Source organism: Lissotriton vulgaris, chromosome 1_1, assembly GCF_964263255.1.
Source record: "Lissotriton vulgaris chromosome 1_1, aLisVul1.2, whole genome shotgun sequence".
Lineage (NCBI taxonomy): Eukaryota > Metazoa > Chordata > Amphibia > Caudata > Salamandridae > Lissotriton > Lissotriton vulgaris.
The window spans coordinates 1,418,043,396-1,418,065,607 of record NC_141685.1 but is presented as its reverse complement, the minus strand read 5'-3'; the positions used below and the strand labels follow the sequence as shown (position 1 = coordinate 1,418,065,607).

The window sequence follows — 22,212 nt, the reverse complement described above, 5'->3', positions numbered from 1 at the left end:
CTCACCTTGGCCAAGGTTCTCTCTTCCCCTGATCCTCAAACTGGATAGTAGTGCTGGGCCTACAGGATACTTTCTTTCTTCTTCCTGCTGGACTTCTGATGCCAGCATTTCACAGTGGCCTTTGAGCACTTTCAGTTTCTCATGCTCCTTTTATCCTCACAAGTTCCGCGCAGTTATTCGGTGATGACATTGTTTGCCGTCCATCCTAGGAAGTTTGGGGTACCTGTCTTCCACTACCTCGATGACTAACTATTGCCGGCATCTCACCACAGTGAGCCACAGACCACCTCCAGACAACAGTGAACCTCTTTGCATCTTTGGTTCTTAGATCAGTCTCCTGAAGTCCCACCTAGCTGCTTCTCAGGGGATCCCTTCATCAGAGCCATCCGTAATATGTTGTGTTTTCAAACCTATCCTCCAGACCAACGGGTTCGGGGCATCCCTATGTTTTTGCTTCTGTCCTGGGTCTCGTGAGGATGGTTCAGAGGATTTTGGGCCTACCAGCCTTTTGCATCATGCTTGCTGACCATGCTGGATGACACATGCAAACTTTGGAGTGGTACCTGAAGTTTCAGTGGGCCCAGAGCAAAGTGAACCTGTCATATTTCATTAAGGTGTGGGAGACAACAAAAGACTAGCAATGGTGGCTTATTTACTCTCGCCTACTACCACTCCTGGGGTATAGGCCATCGACCAGGACTCTCCAGTATCTTTGTCCTGGTCTTTTCTTTCAATCGGACTCCAGGTTTACACATCTCCTTGCAGTCAGCCTTGAGGCCTTGACTCCAGATGTTCTGGTCCTGCCTCTTTTCTTTTTCCATCGAGAGTTCCAGGTGAGGGCTTTTTGGTGGTGTTTGATGCAAGCTTGCTGAGGGGGTTACCTATCCAGCCCCAGTGTCTTCTAATTATTTTTTCATGAGCAGAGATTTGGAAAATCTGCTGCCTTAGGTGACTGTTGCTGATGGTGTTTGGCCAGTGGATTTGGAGGCTTTTCCTCAGACAGGTGTTATTGGAGGTTTGGACTTTGTTGGTGGTGGTCACTGTTGCCTTCCAAATTTCTGCTCTATACAGAAGGACCGATTTTACGTTGGTGTTAAAAAGCCTAATCTTGGTTTGAAGCGTTAGTTTCTTGGGGCTCTAGATTTTCTTTAGCTGAATGAAGGCAGCCATTTCTTTGCCGATTCTTGCCTTCATGTCGGCATCCTTGCCGCCCTGCTTGCCTATGACACTTCCCAGGTAGTAAAGGCCTCAAGACTGGGGTTGTGCTGGCTGTGTTATCCGTCAGGATCTTGGTTTTCCCCCTTTGGATGTTGAGACCAAGCTGTGCTGATGTGGCTGCCACTTGGTCTTTTCTTGCATCTGTAGATGGGTGGGATAGTAGGGCCAGGTCGTCTGCAAAGTCCAGGTCATTGAGCTATGTCCAAGGTGTCCACTTGATCCCATTTCTTCACCTTGCTTTGAATGTCTTCATGTTCTATTCTGTGCCCAGCAGCAAGAGGAAAGGCAAGAGCAAACAACCCAAACGGTCTGTGGGCCTCAATTCGAAGGCTTCTATTAGTTGTGCTCCATCGACTATCTTGCCAGTCATTCAATCCTAAGAGTTCTTGATGATTCTTATGAGTTTATCTGGCACACCGTAGTGGTTGAGGAGTTTCCAAAGGGTCTCTCTGTCCACGCTGTAGAATATATTCTCATAGTGGATGAAGTTGACATAGAGGGGTGAGCGCCATTCCATCAACTTCTCTGTTATTATGTGCAGTGTCGCAATCTGGTCTGTGCAGGATCTATCTTTGGGGAAGACAGCTTGCTGGTCTTGCAACTGAGCATCAACTTGTTCATTCATTCTGTTCAGGATGACTTTGTTCATGACTTTTCATGGGGTTGATAGAAGAGATATCTCTTTGTAGTTTACACAGTTACTCAGGTATCCCTTCTTCGAGATCCTAATCAGATATCCCTCCTTCCAGCCTGATGGCACCTTTTCCTCCTCCCAAATCTTTCCAAACATGGGGTTGAGCATTTCTACTGATGATTCAATGTCTGCCTTTAGTGCCTCTGCAGGAATGTAGTCAGAATCTCCTGCCTTTTCATTTCTCAGATGTTTGATGGCTTTCCATATTTCTTCCTTGGTTCATCTGCTGCAGTCCATTGGCAAGTCCTTGTCTGCTGGCTGTATGTCTGGTGGAGAATGCTGTGCATGCAGCCGTAATTCATAGTGCTCCACTCATCTTCTTTGTTGGCCTTTGTTACCCTTGATTGTGTTCTCAACCACAATTGGACCAGCAGCAGACAACTCTTGCCCCACCCAGAGAGGACTGTGGAAACAGATATGTTGCTTCTGGGTTGGGCAGATCATTTGTGAGAGGTTGAAATCAAAGGACTCTGGTCTCTGCTGAGACCTACTTTCACATCAGTTTGCTGAGTTGTGGGTGATTCTCTTGGCCTTGAAAGCCTCCCTCCCCTCATTCAAGTAAGATTGGTGCATATGCTCACATACAACCCCTCCACTATGTGGTACTCCATCCTCTGATCAGGCTGCCACTTCAGTTTAATCTCCTGTAACAGGACAGGATCCCAAACTCACGCCTGTGTAACCTTCAAGCTCATACATTAAGTGGCAGCAGTTAATCCCCTCTCACCTTCCTTTAGAGGTGGTTGATGCCTTCTTGACTGAAAGGCATCATTCAATGAAGTCTGTGTGTGCTGGACACTGGGCCAAGTTTGTGGATTGGGGTGGAGCCGTCAGTTTGACTGCATGCATGCAAAACTGTCAAATGTGTTAATATTTACACTGTTTCAAGCCCAGCAAGGACTTGCTCTGGGCACAGATAGTGGTTACCTGTCAGCCCTTTTAAACTTTGATGTTTGTCGGACCAACTGTCCTTATTCAAATCACCAGATGCAATGTTTTTTTCCTCAAAGGGTTATACCATCTCCTTCTACCTAAGTCCTTTCTGATGCCACACTTGGACTTAAATCTGTTTCTCATGTTTCGACTGTATACCCATTTGGAACCAATGCTTAGTTGTTCGATGCGTCTGTGTTAAGGGTTGTATGTCTAAACAACTACTTCCTTAACCACGACTTCATTATCCACGAAAGCTTTACAATGTGTCATGCTAAACCACAACATTTTTTTCAACTACTTCCTAAACCACGAAAAGTTTGACCTCGTGACTGGCCATTAGATGGCAGTATTGTAATAACAATACTTCCACGATATATTTTTTTAATTGCTCTTTACCCATTATTTTAATGTATAGTCTTTTTCACACACGCCCGTGTTAATGTTTATTAACCTCTAACTTTAACTGTGACCTTCTTTTGACCTATTTACTTACTATGCAAGTAATGTTTGTATGACTGTATAACTATTTTTTGTTATGGTTGACTTGATCCCCTTTGACTTTCTTTCATGTTTGTTTTTCATAAAAGATGTGTTCTCTACTCGTTGAGGTTTTTCACATAGTCTTGACTCTCTTCTTTGTTACTCATGCCATGCATTTATCTGCTGTTTTACGAGGAGCAACACACTGTCACTGCCGTGCACGCTTCACGCAGTGCGTTCCTTCTTTATATTCTCGGCCCAGCACACAACCCTGTTGAACTTCATTACAGGAGGGCACAGTTTTATCGGCGGTGATTGAAATAACATTTACGTTACCAGTGTGGTCCGCGAGCTAAATGCAATTCTGCTCACAGCGTTAACAAGTATCCTTTTCCTCTTTATGGTACTTTAGTAGACTTTTTTCAACACAAGCCCAAACAATATCACAGATAATAGTTTGAAATATGAGCTTATCTCTATCATTGATGCTACTTTTACTGTCCGCGACCCGACTGCAATCCTGCCCACAGCTTTGACAATTATCCTCTGTGCTGGACTTTAACAGCGGGTTTTCAACACTGAAATTCATCGGTTTTCTGAAAAGTCGTTGTTCCGACCTTCGTTGTTCCAGACTTCGTTGAATGAGAGTCTTCGTTGTTCAAGCTTCGTTGTTCCAGTTAGTCGTTGTTCTGACTTCATTGTTTAGGATTTTTCCCATGTGGACATCAGTACACATGTTTATGAAGTACTACTGCCTCCAGAGTCAGAATAGCCGAGATGTGCATTTTGCCCTCTGTCCTGCAGGCCTTTTTATTTTGAACCAGTTGACAAGCCCCCCAGCTTGGCAGGTACTGCTCTGGTGTTTATTCTAAAGGTGAGGAGTATGTGGTTAGATGTATCCTTCAGAAAAGCAAGTTATATACCGTCAGTAATACTCTTTCTGATGATTACTCTTCCAACCCCAAACTCCTCACCGACCATCCCACATCCCCATTCTGTCTTATGAGGTATTCTTTTAACAAACATCCAATTTAGCAATCAGCACACCAGCTCATTCAATTTATGACAAGGTTTACGTCTGAGGGCCCTAAACAGTAGGGCGCACTAAACAGTTCAGCGCGCATAGATAACACTTGTATGCGGCTCTGTTCATCAGTTTCAGAGCAGAATGGTGTTAACGCTTAGTAACAGGACTCCATATTTTAGTGAGCAGGAGCACTACATTTGAGTTTTCTAGCACCTCAGGGACATTCAAAACGTGAAAAATCAGAAATTATAAAGAGTATCTACCAGGAAGAGTGTTACTGAAAGTAAATAACGTTTTCTTTGGTTTCTCCCAGAACGCACACATCGTCCTTCAAAAATGTACTGGAGACAAGGAATCTACCTGAGCTGGAGTCAGGAAGCCTACTGCTTGGTTGAGTCTACAGTCTTCGACAACAACCCTGATAGCTTTTTGAAGGTCACAGTTCCCTGTGGCAGAAAAGGTAATTAAATTTATGCAAAGTAAGTGTGGTTAGATACAGTATTTGAAATATTGCTATAAACGATGTTGCCAAGAATTTAATTTATTGTTTGTGATATGGTCATGTACTTGTCCAGAAACCTAGATGTTTTAGACTTCTATATCTTTACTGTATCAGAGAAATAGAAATGACATTGCATATCCTCAAACAACCATGGCTTTAGGAGGTTAGAGATGTGTGAGTACAAAAAAACAGGATGATTCTTCTTCAGTTTCCTTAGTAACACTTGCCGGCTGTTTTAATCATGTTGACTGTTCAGCAACTAATCAAGCATGCACTCAGATACAGAGATCTGTTACACTGGTACATACCTCAGTGGCAGGCAATTCCACTGAGAAGAACAGATACAGTTAAGACAATATCTGTCACATCATTATTGCTTTGTGCACTTCATAAATTATAAATACAGAGTAGAGCAGAAACGTTGGGATTGACTGCTGCCACCTTCGTGCTGTCTCACTATTAAATATAAATGAAATGCAACTCTGCCAAGTGTTGGTGTACTTCTTTGAAAGTTGAAGGAGGAATCTTGGAGATATATATATATATATATATATATATATATATATATATATATATATATATATATATATATATATATATATATATATATATATCCTACTGGTAGTTATAGTTAGGATTATTTTCAATAGGGAAATCGCAACATTCTATTGGGAATAGCTTTGGTGCCGGTTGAGGAATCTGCCTGAAAATGTCCTCAAATTTGCCTCGCGGTGCTCCGGTCCTTGCCTGAAAGTTTGGAAGGTATTCGTCAAGCGGGGGCCGAGAAAAAAGGGGGGTCCCAAAACGTGTTTTCCCTATGTTAATTTCCATAGGGCGATCGACCTCACTTTTAACCCGAACGGCTGAATGGATTTCCATGAAACTTCAATCAATCAATCAATCAACGACATTTATAGAGCGCGCTACATACCCGTAGGGTCTCAAGGCGCTGGGGGTGGGGGGGGTGCCGCTACTGCTCGAACAGCCAGGTCTTCAGCTTCTTCCTGAAGGAGAGGTGGTCTTGGGTCAGGCGCAGGTCGGTCGGGAGGGAGTTCCAGGTCTTGGCGGCCAGGTAGGAGAAGGACCTTCCTCCTGTAGTCGCTCTTCGGATGCGGGGGACGGCGGCGAGGGCGTGGTTGGCTGATCGGAGGTGGCGTTTGGGAGCGTAGAAGTTGACTCGGCTGTTGAGGTAGCTCGGGCCTTGGTCGTGTAGGGCTTTGTGTGCGTGGGTGAGGAGGCGGAAGGTGATTCTTTTGTTGACGGGGAGCCAGTGAAGGTCTCTCAGATGTCCGGAGATGTGGCTGGTTCGTGGGATGTCGAGGATGAGTCTGGCTGAGGCGTTCTGGATCCGCTGGAGTCTCTTCTGGAGCTTGGCGGTGGTACCGGCGTAGAGGGCGTTGCCGTAGTCCAGTCGGCTGGTGACGAGGGCCTGGGTGACGGTCTTCCTGGTCTCGGTGGGGATCCACCAGAAGATCTTCCGTAGCATGCGTAGGATGTTGAAGCACGCCGAGGAGACGTTGTTGACTTGCCTGGTCATGGAGAGGGAGGAGTCCAGGATGAAGCCCAGGTTGCGTGCATGGTCTGTCGGTTTGGGTGCGGTGCCCAGGGCGGGAGGCCACCAGGAGTCGTCCCAGGCGGAGGGTGAGGAGCCCAGGATGAGGACCTCCGTCTTGTCCGAGTTCAGTTTCAGGCGGCTGGTCGTCATCCACTCGGCTACCTCTTTCATCCCTTCGTGCAGGTTGGCTCTGGCGGCAGCGGGGTCGTTGGTCAGGGAGAGGATCAGCTGGGTGTCGTCGGCGTAGGAGATTATGTTGAGGTTGTGCTGGCGTGCGATGGCCGCGAGGGGGCTCATGTAGACGTTGAAGAGGGTGGGGCTCAGAGAGGATCCTTGAGGGACGCCGCAGATGACTTCGGTGGCCTCTGACTTGTACGGTGGTAGGCGGACTCTCTGTGTTCTTCCGTCGAGGAAGGAGATGACCCATTCCAGCGCCTTGTCCTGGATTCCAACGTTGCTGAGGCGCTGTACTAGGGTGCGGTGGCAGACAGTGTTGAATGCCACGGAGAGGTCTAGGAGGATGAGGGCCGCTGTTTCTCCGGCAAAATTGGCAAAATTGTAGGGACTGGTAGCCCGATGTGCCTTTGCTATGTCTCAAGATATGTGCTCCAGTGAATTTTGAGTAATTTAGGTTCAAAAAAATATATATATCTATAAGCGCGCCCCGGTACGCAAACCAGCGCGCTACGCGAGATCGCGCGCAGAAAGCTGATTGGCTCTCGGGTGTCTGTAAACATTCCAAACAGTCCGGAGCGGCCACCATCTTGTGTCTCGGTAGGATCGAGACACAAGAGGTGGCAAAAACAAAGAGGGGAATGACCAAAAGGGGGCAGGATAGACCCCCCCTGACCCCCTAGGTTTGATGTGGGGGCCATAAAAGGGCCCCGCGGGGCAAAAAAATGTTATTTTTTTCCGATTTGCGTGGGGGGAGCGCCCGGTACGCGCACCGCGGAGGGTACCGGGGAGCGTAGCATGGGGAAAAAAGAATGACAGAGTTTTAAAAAAATTTAGCCTTTTTTTATAAATTGGAGGTAGTTCTGAAAAGAACTGTTTTTTTTCTTCTTTTTATTGTTTTATATTTCTTTTTAATGTTTTTTTGAACATTTTGTACTTTTTTTGGCTTTTATGAACTATTTTATATGTTAATTGTTATTTTTATGGGGAGAAACAAAAAACAAGGAATTGAAAATGGCTCAACTGGAGCAAAAAAAAACCAGGAAAAAATTATGGATTTTTGGGGCATTTGTGGTTGTCACCACCACGGTGAGCTTTATGCTTTGCTCACCATAGGTGATGGTTTTCCCACAAAAAATACAAGTGATCTTGTATTTCCCAAACTGGGGTTGAATGTTTGGGACCATCTCTCTTGTCTCTGGTCCCGATGGAGTGGGTTGCTTTCTTTTTGAGGTGCTGGGTGAAGATTGGGGAGGGTTACTGGCCAGTTCTCTCACCTCTGCCGCAACATAGTTGTTGGGATGCTTGCGCTGCATGTGGCGAATCATGGTGTTATTGCCAAATGAGTATTTTTTGTTAGGGTTCCCCCTTGAAAGTTCCATGTTACAGATTAGGCAAGTCACCTTTGGCGCATTCACCTTTTTTTGGCCACTTGGGATGGAAAAAAACTCCCATACAATGTGTGGCTTTGGTCTATATGTGGTATTGTCTTCTGGCAGGAATGTCCTCCTCCCCTCCTCTTCCTCCTCCTCCTCTTCCTCTTCCTCCTCTTCCTCTTCTTCATCTCCACCAGTGTGGGGTTGTGGTGGTCCTCTTGGTGGTGGTGGTGGCTGAGATGCTCCTGCTGCTGCTGCTACTGAAGCCATTTTTCAGTCCAAAAAAGTACAGAGAGGTCTTTCAACAGGTCTTCTTCACTCAAAGTACAAAGTGAGAATGAGGAAAAAAGGTGGGGGCTTTCATCATTAGGAAAAAAACAAACTGTCCTGAACCAATGAAAAGTGTTAATTTCAGGTCACATGACCAGGGCTTTCATCATTTGGAAACCAAAACTGTCCCGCACCAATAAAAATGGTTATTTTTAGGTCACATGACCCGACGCGCTTACGCTACGCGCCCCCGGGCGCGCACAGGGGCACGTCGCATAAGCGCGTCGGATGCTTACGTTGCGCGATCGTATGCGCTCGAGTGCTTCTGGGTGCATTTACGCTGTGCGTATCACGCGGACGCGGCTACGCGATACGTCACGATGATGTTTTCGTTCGCGGAAAAGCGCTAATGGGACGCTCACCGGTACGCGCCTTGGGGCGCCCTGCAAAAACTGCGCTTTCCGGTGCTCTCACCGGGACGCGCACAGGGTGCGCTCCAGGGCAAAAAAAAAACATGAACAAAATACATAAAAAAAATAGTATTACATAAATATACATTATAGGATTCATTATAAAAAATATTACATTTCATAGATATAGAAATTTGCTATTTAAAAACCTATGAAATTCACTGAAAAAACCAAAGGTTTCACACCAGTTATAGTTAGGAATTAGCATTTAAAAAACCTTTGAAATTCACTGAAAAAACCATAGGTTTCACACCAGTTATAGTTAGGAATTAGCATTTAAAAAACCTATTAAATTCACTGAAAAAACCATAGGTTTCACACCAGTTAGAGTTAGCTGGAAATTTTACTGACATAAAACCATTGAAATTCCCACGTTATAGTTAGTTGGACTCACTATAACTAGCGCCCCTGCAATGCACTGCTGATGACGTCACATATTACATCACTCATGACATGGTCAGTGACATCACTCATGACATCACTGATGATCAGTGTCGACGACAAAACCAAAACCGTCAACGTCGCCTACGTCGTCGACGAGGACACTCTCGTTGACGAGCGTGCCGTCGACGAAGACATCGACGATGATGAGGACACCGTCGACGAGTGCACCGTCGACGAGTGCACCGCCGCCGAAGGCACCAACGACGACGATGGATATTCAGTCGACGACGACACCGTCGACAACATCGTCGTCGACACCATGGAAGCAATCGGAGCTGATTTCTCCGTCGACAGCTGCCATTCAGCCGTCTACGATCCCACCATCGAAGAAAAAGCCAATAACACCAGACTTAACGTCTCCCAGTAGGGTGCAAAGGTTGCCCCCAACACGCCTACTGCAGGACGAAGACTCAGACGAGGATCTGGACGAACAGGCCACCAGTCCTTCACACGTAATAGTGAAGTGCCAAAGCACTGATGATGAGGGGGATGCAGTGGAATTTACAGAAGAGACTGTGCATGCACAAGTCCAGACGCAAGTCACGCCAATGGTATGCCTTCCAGCGTCTATAGTTTCAGATTTGCAGTTCTTGATTCAAGACAACAAGCAGCGATTTCCTGAATCGCCCTCTGCTCCATCAGCGGGGACAAATCCAGCTGCATCTGGACCGACGCCACCTTCACGGCCTAGACCACCACCATTAGTGATCCGTCAGGAAAGAGAGCCAGTGCAGGATATCCTGCCTTCTGACGAGGAAGTTGAAGAACCGGAGGATGGAGAGGTCCAAGATGACCAGTCTGACCATAGAGACGATGAGGACTACATAGCTCCTTCTCCTGCCACATCTGAGCCCACTACCTCAGACTCACCGCCAGTGGACATTGGCGGATTTCACAACTTAGTGGAGAGAGCGGCCAAAAGATTCCATATGACGATGGAATCTCATGAAACAGACTGTTTCCTGTACGATTTTAAAGACCCGGTTAGGAAAACAACCAGATCAATTCCTATCATTGAACACATATGGGAGCAGGGAAAACAGCTGATGCAGACACCAGCCTCAGTCGTGGTACCACGGCTGGACAAAAAGTATAAGGCACCAACAACAGCGCCAGCCTTCCTTACGGGTCATCCCAAGCCAGATTCTGTGGTTACCCAGGCGACACAGAAAAATTCTAGAAATCCGTCATCTCCACTGTCAGCTCCTCCGGACAAGGAGGGCAGGAAACTAGACAGTATTGGTAAACGCTTTTCCACCACGTCGGCCATGACTGTGAAAGTAGCTAATTCCATTGCGCTACTGGGCCGCTACAACAGGCAATTGTGGGAGGATATTGCTCCGTATCTGGTGGAGCTACCAGACACCGTGAAAGAGGAGGTTCAATCACTCCTTAAAGAGGGCCAAACATCAGCATCGGAACTTATTGATTGTGCGATGGATGTTGCAATGACCGGCTTTAGACAGCTGGCAGGGGCTGCGGTCTTGCGAAGGCAGGGGTGGCTCAAAGCTACATCTTTCCGCCAAGAGGTGCAAACTAAGGTACTGGACATGCCTTACGTTGGCCAACACCTCTTTGGAGAGAACAAACAATCAAAAAAGATACTGACACGGCAAAGGCGCTTGACACACTACAGTTTAGGAGCCAGTCCTTTCGAGGGAGCAGGGCTAGAGGTCAATCCTCTTACAGAGGATCTAACCCAAAAAAATTCACATACTCCTATAATCCGGGCCGGTCGCAATACCAACAGAGACAGCAGCAACAAGGTCGCCAGACCTCGTATGGAAAGTCCAACTACAGGGGGAAAAACCAAAGGAAAACATCTGGCGGACGCCAATGACCTTCTCCAGCAGCCAGTCCGTCCACAATCTAATTTTTTTTAAAAACTGACACACTTCCTCAACAATTGGAGATCAATTACAACAGATCGATGGGTGCTCCAATTGATCCAATTCGGACATTCATTGGAATTCAAATGAATCCTCCCGACAACTCCTCCTCGCAAAATGCAACACAGAAATTTATGATTACTCCTTCAAGAGGTCTTTTCTATGTTGAAGAAAGGAGCAATAGAGCGAGTACCATCAGCTCACAGAGGAAAGGGATTTTATTCCCGCTTCTTTCTGATACAAAAGAAAGGGAAGAAATGGAGGCCCATCTTAGATCTCAGGGCACTCAACGCATTCTTGAAGAGTCAATCGTTCCGCATGGTTACGATCCAGGAGATTTTGGGGCTACTAGAGGAAGGGGACTTTATGACGTCTCTAGATCTGCAAGACGCATATTACCACATCCCTATTCACAAAGGCCACAGGAAATTCCTCAGATTCGCAGTGGCGGGTCAACACTATCAATTCTGTGTCCTCCCATTTGGTCTCAAGTCAGCACCTCGGATATTCACCAAGTGCCTCTCTCCAGTGGCGGCTTTCCTATGACAGCATGGACAACAGGTCTTCCCATATCTGGATGACTGGCTGGTGAAAGCGCCATCTATGGCCAGGCGCAGCCAAATCCTCCAGCGCCTGTCTCAATCTTTTCCAGCACCTGGGCCTGACGCTCAATCACGAGAAGTCTACTCTACAGCCCTCCCGAGTTCTTACCTTTCTTGGGGCAACATTGGATACGGAATGTTCAAAAGCATTTCCATCTCAGGAAAGAAAGCACAAGCTTATCACTCTGGCCACCTCAATGGCCTCGAAGAAAACTTTACTGGTCCGTACGTTCAAGTCCCTCTTGGGGATGATGTCCTCGTGTATCCTGCTTATTCCCCACTCTCGGCTCAGAATGCGCCCACTGCAGGAGGCCTTGAACAGGCAATGGACTCAAAGCACAGGTTTTTTCGAGGATCGCATTGTGATAACTCAGCAAATGACCAAGGCCTTACTCTGGTGGAGGTCGCTCAAGAACCTCTCACAAGGGCTACCGTTCCTCCTTCCTGCAGCCCCACATGTGGTAACAATGGACGCCTCTCTAGAGGGATGGGGAGCTGTCCTCCAGGAGTTGCAGATCAGTGACAAGTGGACGGACCAGGAAACGCAGCTCCATATCAACCTCCTGGAGCTGAGGGCAGTTTTTCTAGCTCTGCAGGCTTTCCTACCGCGCATCAAGAATTCCCCAGTGCTCGTCAGGACCGACAACACTACGACGATGCATTACTTGAACAAGCAGGAAGGAACGCGTTCGCTCACACTATCTCGCGAATCGCAGAAAATTTGGAACTGGCTTGTGCTCCACAGTATCACGTTAAAAGCGGAGTATGTTCCAGGCAAGGACAACGTCATAGCATATGCTCTAAGCAGACAGAGATCTATGTCCCACGAATGGTAGCTCGACCAAGAGGTGCTAGATCACATCTTTTCAGAATGGGGAACACCACAGATCGACCTTTTTGCCACCAGGGAGAACGCCAAATGCCGCAACTTCGCAAGTTGGCATCCCCAGTTAAGGTCCCTCGGAAAGGCATTTTCCATCGCTTGGCGCAACGTGTTTGCATACGCCTTTCCGCCATTCCCACTGATACCAAGAGTCCTCAGGAAGATGAAGACAGAGCACTGCACTCTGATTCTGAATGCCCCGTTCTGGCCGAGGCAGCATTGGTTCACGGACCTCCATCGCCTCTCAGTTCAGCCGCCGATCCGTCTGTGTCAACATCCATCCCTGCTCACGATGTCCAACGGCCAAGTACAGCACCCGAATCTGAAATCACTCAGGTTATCGGCTTGGCTCCTGAGTACCAAGAGTTCTGCCAGCTAGACATCCCGCAGGAGTGCAAAGATGTCCTCGCGAAGGCAAGAGCGGAGAGCACAAACAAAACCTATTCCTTAAAGTAGAAACGCTTTTGCATCTGGTGTAAGGACAAAGGTCTACACCTCTTTCAGGCTACTCTGGAGCAACTACTACCATACCTGCTACACCTGGCACAGTCGGGCCTTGCACACGCCTCCATCAGAGTTCATTTGGCGGCGATTTCACAGTATACAAGAACTTCAAAAGGGCCCTCTCTCTGGTCACACAGGTTAATAAAACAGTTCCTTAAAGGACTCTACAGATCCTTTCCTCGGCCACGGAGGGTTCCACCAACATGGCATCTCAATGTGGTCCTCAACCAATTGATCAAACACCCTTTCGAACCCATCCACAGGGCTGACGTCAAATACATCTCTTGGAAAACAGCCCTGCTACTGGCACTGACCTCAGCAAGAAGGGTCAGTGAACTACAGGCTCTTTCCATGCAAGATCCCTTCATGCAGTTTAAGGAAGACAGAGTGGTTTTAAGAACTAATCCTCGGTTTATTCCTAAGGTCCCATCGGACTTCCATTTAAATGAGCCTGTAGTCCTCCGATCATTCTTCCCAAATCCCAGCACTGCAGCTGAAAGAACTCTGCACTCTTTGGACCTGAAAAGGTGTCTTAAATTTTACATTGACAAGACAAAACAGTTCAGGAAAATAAATCAGCTATTCATCGCTTTTAGTAGGCCAAGGAAAGGCATGCCGCTTTCCAAACAAAGTATTTCAAGATGGATATCTTCGGCAATTGCCTTTTGCCACGACAGAGCCGGACGGCCATTGCACTCAAAAGTAAGAGCTCATTCTACAAGAGCTGTGTCCACATCGGCTGCACTGTTCGCTGGGGTGCCAATACTGGACATTTGCAGAGCGGCGACGTGGAAGTCGCCGCATACCTTCACCAGGCACTATTGCCTGGATACGGAACTGATGCAGGATGCAGCAGTGGGCCAGGCTGTGCTTCGCCATCTATTCCAATGAGGTGAGCCTTCCTCCTTCCCGCCATCCTTCGCTGGTATACACATTTATTTACTTATTTCTTGTTATTTATTGATGGCTCATAGTCGCATGATATGTATTATCTAAAGACTGGTATATGCTGTTCCATCAGAAATGTGCATAATGTATTGCTTACTACTCTGATTCAGGCATGTGAATCTATGAAAGACACCCATAATACTGGATAAGAAATGCGTTACTTACCTGTAACTGCAGTTATCCAGTATTGGTGTCTTTCATAGATTCACATGCAACCCTCCCGCCTCCCCTGGAAGGACTCACTTATTTCTCTAACAGTATTACGCCTACCTAGCTTGGTGCGTACGAAAATCTGAGAGACTGAGGCTCCTGACAGGAAGGTTCTGGAGGGAGGTGATAGCTGATTGGCTACCTTCTGGAGTTTGGTCCTTTTTACAAAAGGACATAGATAGGCTACTAAGGTGAGGCCCTTAGGCCTATGTTAATCTATATATGTCTATAGAACATTACTTTTCTATGTACCGGAGACTCCCGTCTCGACGACGGGGAATGATTCAGGCATGTGAATCTATGAAAGACACCAATACTGGATAACTGCAGTTACAGGTAAGTAACGCATTTCTTACAGTGATGTTATAGTTAGGTTCATATTTTCCACACCCTAAGGTAACTATAACTCGTGCCCCCGCCATGCAGTTTTCTCATCAATTATTTTACAGCAAATATTGCAGTTATTGTCAATCAAGTCATAGAAGATGCCATGAATGATGTAATATATGTGGTAATTAGCAGCGCATGGTGAGGTAGTGGGTTATAGTTACCTTAAGAGCACAAATTATAGTTACTTGAGATAACTATAGCTATAACTACTGAATTTTGTATGGTTATGTGTGTGTAAAATGTGAAAATGAACTGTAACAGGCCCATAACCTTTGTTTTTCCTGTGAATTTTTATTATTTTTAATGCTATATCCTAACTATAACGTCCCTGTAACTTTTGGTTTTTTTTCAGTGAATTTCAAAACATTTGTTAACGTAAAGTAATATTTCATTACTATGTTAATCCAACCTTTGGCAGTGTGTGGCAAGGGGTTGGCCACTGGGCCTGGCTTGTGTCCAGCTCTGCAGCCAACCCCACACCGTGCACAATCTTTGGCTGTGTGCAGTGTGGGGGGTTGGCAACCCTTCCCACTGTGCCATATCTATCTATCTATCTATCTATCTATCTATCTATCTATCTATCTATCTATCTATCTATCTATCTATCTATCTATCTATCTATCTATCTATATCTATAAAGGCAGCTGGCCCTTGAGCCCCCTTCCCTGGCTGCTTTTGTCCCTGGGGACCCCATCCCCCGGGGTCCGTCCAGCACATTGTTCAGGGGGAGGGGTACAAAGCCCCCCTTGCTGGTCCATTTTTGGCACCAGGGACCTATCCCCTGGGACCTTGCAATATATTCCAGGGGAAGGGGGGCACACAGTTGTATGGGTTTCTAGATTGCTTCCAGTCTTCTTCTATATCGTGCTTATATAGACATTTAACTACTATATTATCCATCTATATGTCTATGTATGTTTGCCACCCTATTGATCTGTTTGCATTGCTAATCTGTCTGTCTGTCTATCTATCTATCTATCTATCTATCTATCTATCTATCTATCTATCTATCTATCTATCTATCTATCTATCTATCCATCTATCTGTCTATCTCTCTTGAATTAATCTCAGACACTGGTAGTTACTCCGCCCACATCCCAGTCGTTTGCACAGAATGCCACCTCCGTTTTAATCCAGCCATATGCAGACCAGTCTGTTCCTGTTGGAGCAGGGCTGAGACTGGTTTGCAAATGGCTGGGTGGCATGGTCCAAGATGGACAGAATGCAGCAGAGTATGTGTTGCGTGCAGGTCTGGACACAACCAACTACATAGATCATGCTGTTGGTACTAGAATAGTGCCTAGAAACCTGGATGACGTTAGCCGGGTTTTCAGAGAATGTCCACCTTTCCATTGTTGGATTTAGAATATTCAGAGAAAAGACTGACTTGACACTAAAGCGATTCAGAAATGGTCTTGACCCAGCTCCATTCTTTGAGTAGATGGTGTAGTGACAGCCATGCTGTGGACTCCAGCCTGGATTGCATTCTTCCAAACCCTCCTCTCCTCCTGCAGTGGGTCTCATACAGGCACATGCATCAAAGCATTTTGCGATCGCAAACGGGGCGAATCGCAAAAATCGGCCGTTTGCGATCGCGAAAATTGCTTTTGGAATGCATGAAACAAGAAGCCCCTCGCAATTTAAGAAATCGCAAAATTAGCGATTCCTTAAATGCAATGCAAGAAAGTAAAAAGATTTGCGATTTTGCAAATAAGAATCGCAATTTACCAGGACTTCTAAGGTGATGGTAAATTGCGTTTTTCTTGAAAAAAGCATCAAAGTGCATTTTTTAAAGTCCCATGTTACGCGCACACATGCCCCTAGGGCATGTGTGTGCATAACATGGGTGCACTTATCAATTTTAGGGGTGCAACAGGGTGTCCTTTGGACACCCCTGCACCCTTGAAATCGCATTCTCCATTTGCGAATCGCTAATTGCGATTCGCAAAATGAGAATGTCTTCCCATTCATTCCTATGGACCTCCAGGCCCATAGGAATGAAGGGGGAGGGATTCCTTCATTGCGACTCGCAATTTGGGAGTCCCAATTAAGGAATGTTTAGAAATCGCAAATTTTTCAGCGATTTCTACATGCATAGGCATTTGCGATTTCTTAATTGCGATTCCTTAAAAATCGCAATTAAGGAATCGCAAATTACTACAATGATGCATGTACCTACTACTTCTTTGATTTGTCTTCCCACGTCCAACGCCAGCTTGGTAGGAGGCAGGATACAATATTGTCTTTGTAGCTGGAAATTTAGATTTTTCATAGCCTGGTGGGCAGAAAATCTGGATTTTATTAAAGACAGAGGCTACAATTATGCAAATCTCCTTTATTGCCACAGCTCAGCAGTAACAGTTAAAGAGAATAGAGAACTTCAAACAGCATTCTAACATAGTATATAGTCCATCAACCTGCACCCATCTTCCTTCTTTCCAAGTGCTGCGAACAAGTAAACTCCATTAAATAAAACATCAACTTTGATGTGGAATGATCCAGTCCTGTCAGACCAATTTGGAGACATCTTATTCTGGAAAAGAAAAGACATAATAGGTCAATAATATATAACCCTTAGGGTGGGTTAATAAGTGGAGGGATAATCTTAGCTTCCCTGTCTTTAATAAACTCCCGATTTTCTGCCCACCAGGCTTCGAAAAATCTAGATTTTATGGCATGACACAGAGACTAACATTATGCAAGTTTCAAGTGTATTAAGTACATTGTCAATCATCTTTGTAATTGGTCTAAAATAGCAGTTTTTAAACATACCTTCATTCAACCAGTCTGCGGCTCTAAGAATATCTTGGAGCCCTCCACCTAAAATAAAAGCCTTGAAAGCTGATGCGCCTCTAAGAGAGTGTGCACCGAAGAGAAAAACATCCACGCCACTCTCACTCATAACCTCTTTAACCCATCTCACAAGCATAGGAGATGAAACTGCTTTATGTGGAGGTCTGTCTGAAATCAAAAGTTGAATTACATCTCTTCTCAAGCTTTCAGTTCTATTTTCATCCTCCTTTAGGCATTTCACAACACACAGTCCTTCATTCATTGTAAAGAAAGGGTAGAAGATAGAGGATGACATAGTTTTGGTCTTTTTTTAGATAAAAACAAAGTCCCTCAGGTTGGTAGGTCCTGCTAGTGACATCTAAAGCTTTAACATCTGAGGTTTGTCTAAATGATACCAGGCATAGTAAGACTGTAAGTTTATAGGAAACCCGTTCAAGAGAGAAGTTTACATTGTTACCGCATGAAGATATAACTTGTAAAATGTTTCTGGCATCCCATAAGGCAGTGTATTTTGCAGTTGGAGGGGTTAGGACCCGCATACTTCTCATGATTTTCTTTGTCAAGAGGTTTTGACCCACTGAGACACCATCAACCAAGGAATGTCCTGCAACTATGGCTGATCTATAGACGTTTACTGTTCTGTAACTTAAGCCGGATGCCAACAGTTCTGATAGGAAGTTTACGACATGAACTAGATCAGTTGAAATGGGATCTTAGTGTCATTGAAGACACCAGCGAACCCATTTGTTCCATGCCAGTCGATACGCCTTCCTTGTTCCTGATGCCCATGATTCAGATATGAGTCGAAAAGTATCTTGCAAAAGCCGTGGGATTTGCCATTGTCACCTGAAATCTTTCAGGCCGCCAGAAACCAGAAGTCGCTGATCTCTGAGGGGGAATGATTTTCCTTCTAGCCCCAAGAGTACATCCCTGAAAGTTGGTATTAGGACTGGAAAGTCTATGGTCATCTCCAGGATAACTGGGAACCATACTTGATACCGCAAAGCGGGCTACTACTATCATGCTCTGTTGACCTATGTGCATGTAGGAGAAGCCGTGGATGCATGACAAACGGAGGGAAAGCATATGGCCTTAAATCCTCTCAGTCTTGGAGGAAGGCATCCACCCCTGCTGCTTGAGGGTCCGGCTTCCAGCTGAAGAAATCCTTCAACTGTGTGTTCAACCTGTCTGTGAAAAGATCTGTCCAACAGGGACCCCCTTTGGCTTGGATGGGCATGAATAGTCCTCTGTCTAGTTTCCAGTTGCTGGAGTCCTTGAAATTCCTGGTGAACCAGTCCGCCACGCCCTTGTTTAGACCAGGAATGTGTTCCGCTATACCTAAGAGTCCTTTGTTCAAGCAATAGCCCAGAAGCCTTTTGCTATCACCGTAAGACCTAAGAATGTGGTCCCCCCCATCTTGTTGAAGTATCTCACTGCTGACACCTTGCCCATGCGCAGCATTATACTGCATTTCATTGAATTCTGGGTTAAGTACTGAACTGTAAATGGCCTGCTAGTAATTCTAAGCAGTTGATTGCAGTTCCTTGTCATGATGTGTCCAGTGACCCCCTGTTGATGAGTTGCCACATCTCTCACCCCATCAATTTAAACCCACATCTGATTCTATTATCAACTGTGGTGCCTCCTCAAAGATGGCTCTGCCATTCCAGGTTACCACATTCTTTAGCCACCATAACAGTTCCCTTCTTGACTCCTGGTCTAAGGATGTCATTTGTGAGTAGGATTGTGTTGTTCTCAGAGTCTTCGTTTTGAGTCTCTGAAGGGCCCTGTAATGCAAAGGGTCCAGAAAAATGGCTTATATTGTTGTGGAAAGGAGACCCAGGATCCTCGTTAGGAATCTCAAGGGTAACTCCTTCAGGGTATTTAGAGATTCCTACATGTGGAGAATCCTCTCTGTCTTCTTTCACTCCGGAAGGGTCTTCCGTGGATAGAACGATTGATGGGCAGAGAAGGTTGATTGGGAAAACCCAGGTCCACATCCCAGGAAGGGTCTTGAAGTTGTTTTCCCATGGCCGGGGAACTGAACCCGCATTCTCCTGACCTTACAAATAATTCTGTTTTGAAACACCTTTTTAATGTCCCTCTGAGATTTTTGAATTGAGCTGAATTCTCCGACATATTTGGATATATCTCGTATAAATTCTTCCCCAAAAAGGAGGCCTTGTGAGTTGGGTCCTCCTTCCTTTTTTTGCCAACTCTATCAATTTGGGGCTGATTTTAAGGGGGACCCCTTTTCTATGCCCATTAGAGATGGTGGTATTGGCAATGCCTAGAAGGCAGGTGGTCCGTTGGACATTCACGTAGCTCCTTAGGATCTATTGGGGTTCCTTCAAGATAGGTATTCTCTGCCATTCCAAAAATCTTGGTTAATGTCCCTATGGTGGTAACATGTGCAACACGCCCTGTGGCGCGTTTTAGATTTGGGAATTAATTCCTCTTCAATCCTGAGGTCTCCTGTGAGCCATCTAGCCCACCAGGTAAAGGGAGACCAAGAAAGAGACATCATTTGATCCCTGGGCCAAATGTAACCAGACTGGCACCAGTGCAGTGGTGTGGGAAGCCACTAGCATGCAAGAATGCCCCAGAACCAGTTTGGCATGATTGAGGAGGAGGGCACTGGCCATTTAACTAGACGCATCCCTCCTCCAAGGGTAGCCACCTCTAAGTCCAGAAGGGTTTTGCCATGTTGGATTTAACTCAGAAAAGTTCACTGTTGGATAGGTTGCAGTAAGGCAAACAGAATGTGCTGCATAACTGGGAAGGGTTTCCCTTAGGAACTTTGTACCCATTGGTAAGGGAGTGTCCAGAAGTCCCCTCCAACCACTGTCTAATGAATCCTACAAAAGTGATACTTCACATACAGTTCATTAGAACCCATCTGTGCATGAGGAAGAATAGAAGCAGACATAACCTGGTGGCTGTGATCTGTATTGACATCTGAAGGGCTGGACCTGCTCCCACCTGTACCCAGGACTTAGAAATGGACTTTAAGGGCTATTCGGCAGACTTCATGTGTGGCTATAGGGACACTAAAAGCTTTTTTTCTAGAGTACCCAACTGACCAGTTGCAAATGGATGTGGGTGAGACCCAACTGTTAGCCCTTGCTGGAGTGAGTCCTGGCCCATAAGTGATGTCTTTGAGGCCTAGGGAGCCATAGAAGAGACTAAGAAGAACTGGTCCAATATCATCTGGATAGTTGAGACTTAAAACATTTTTGGACTTTCAAAACCTTTGAAATGTCAATAGGACCTCACCACTAAGGGGGCAGATTTCGAGAGGTCTTAATTTGATAAAGCTAGCAAGAATGTCTCTCCAGGGGATTTTGAACTTCAAAAAAGAGACTTCAGTCCAAATATTGACTGGGCAAAGATGTAAAAAGCATCCAAGTAATGTAGGGACTTCAGCGGGTGTGAATTTCAAATGTTCCCATTTAGAGCTTTTCCTACCAAAACGGCTTTAGTGTGACCCTGTCTTCACCTGATGCAGCCTGCATCTTGCTTCTTTGGGGATTTTGACTTCTGGTTCAGCGACTAAGTTAGAAAGTAAACTCATGCTTAGGTCCCGATGAACCAGGAACAATGACTTCTGATTGATGCTTTACTTATTCTTTGCATTTTTTTGCCTTAGAACGTTAAAAATTATTCTCTGGGTCCCATTAATGTATTTTAATTATTTTAGTATCATTTTTGTAACTTTTTTTCTCTATTATTGGAAATCGGTTGTCAAATTTGTATTGTGTTGTTTTTGACTTTTTAAATTGTTTTTACACTTTCACTTAAGTTAAGCATGTCTTCTTTGTGCCATTTCTTCCATGGATTGAGCCCAGGCTGACTTATTGGACCTAACAAAATTTTGGGACTTATTACTCGGGAAGTAATTATATCCTCTCCAACTAATAACCCTTTTCTTACATCATACAAAACAATAAAGTAAAATGTGGAAACTAATAAATAGCCCTCCACCCAAGACAATGAGTTTACCTTGTTGGGTTGGTTACATAGTGCGTAAGTGGAGCTGGGAAGGAATGGTGGGCCTGTTCATACTCTCTGATGTGTACTCGGTTAGAATACTGGCGAACCATAAAGGTATCAGAGAGACAGTTTACCATTTTGTAAAATTGATATGTGCCACCTGAAAGACTGTTAAGGGCCTGCCTCCCAAATTCTGCTATATGCTGGAAATGACAGAATTTCATTGCAATATACTTCACATACTATTGAGGAGCCCAACTTTTAAGTATGTATTTGAATACCTCATGGAGGAAATTTAACAGAGTCCGGGGATGTTCAAGCATACGTTATACTAGATATGTTGATGAGGATAGTCTATTCATCACTTAGGGCCATATGTATCAAGGCCAAATGGGTTCGCAAACGCCGAAATTCGCAGAAATTTGGCGTTTGTGAACCCATTTTGCAAAATGGTATGCATCAAACAATTTGGGTGCAAAATAAGGAATCACAAAATTTGCCATTCCTTATTTTGCGATTGAATTTAAGGAATCATACCATTTTGCGATTCCTTAAATGCAATGTATCAATGAAAAAAAAGTCCAAAATGCCCTTAAAGAATCGCAAATTACCACCAACTTCTAGTTGGTGGTAACTTGCGAATTCTTTTAAAAAAGCATTTTTTTGAAAATCCAATGGTGCTATGTGACGCTCATACATGCCCTTAGGGCATGTATGTGCGCCATATGCGCACACATGTCATTTTCAGGGGTGCAGCAGGGTGTTTTTGAGACACCCCTGCACCCTTGAAATTCTTCTCAATTTGCAATTAGCAAATTGTGAATCGCAAATTTCCCTTTCCTTCCTATGGGCCT

At 45.3% G+C, this 22,212-nt stretch overlaps 1 protein-coding gene across 1 annotated transcript in view; it reads left to right on the top strand.

Moving 5' to 3' along the window:
- LRRK2 (leucine rich repeat kinase 2) overlaps positions 1 to 22,212 on the top strand; it is a 2,096,839-nt gene that overhangs the window by 1,351,511 nt on the left and 723,116 nt on the right. Inside the window, exon 36 of the mRNA XM_086967213.1 lies at positions 4,669 to 4,815. Coding sequence (XP_086823339.1) covers positions 4,669 to 4,815 — 147 coding nt within the window. The remainder of the gene's footprint in view (positions 1 to 4,668; positions 4,816 to 22,212) is intronic.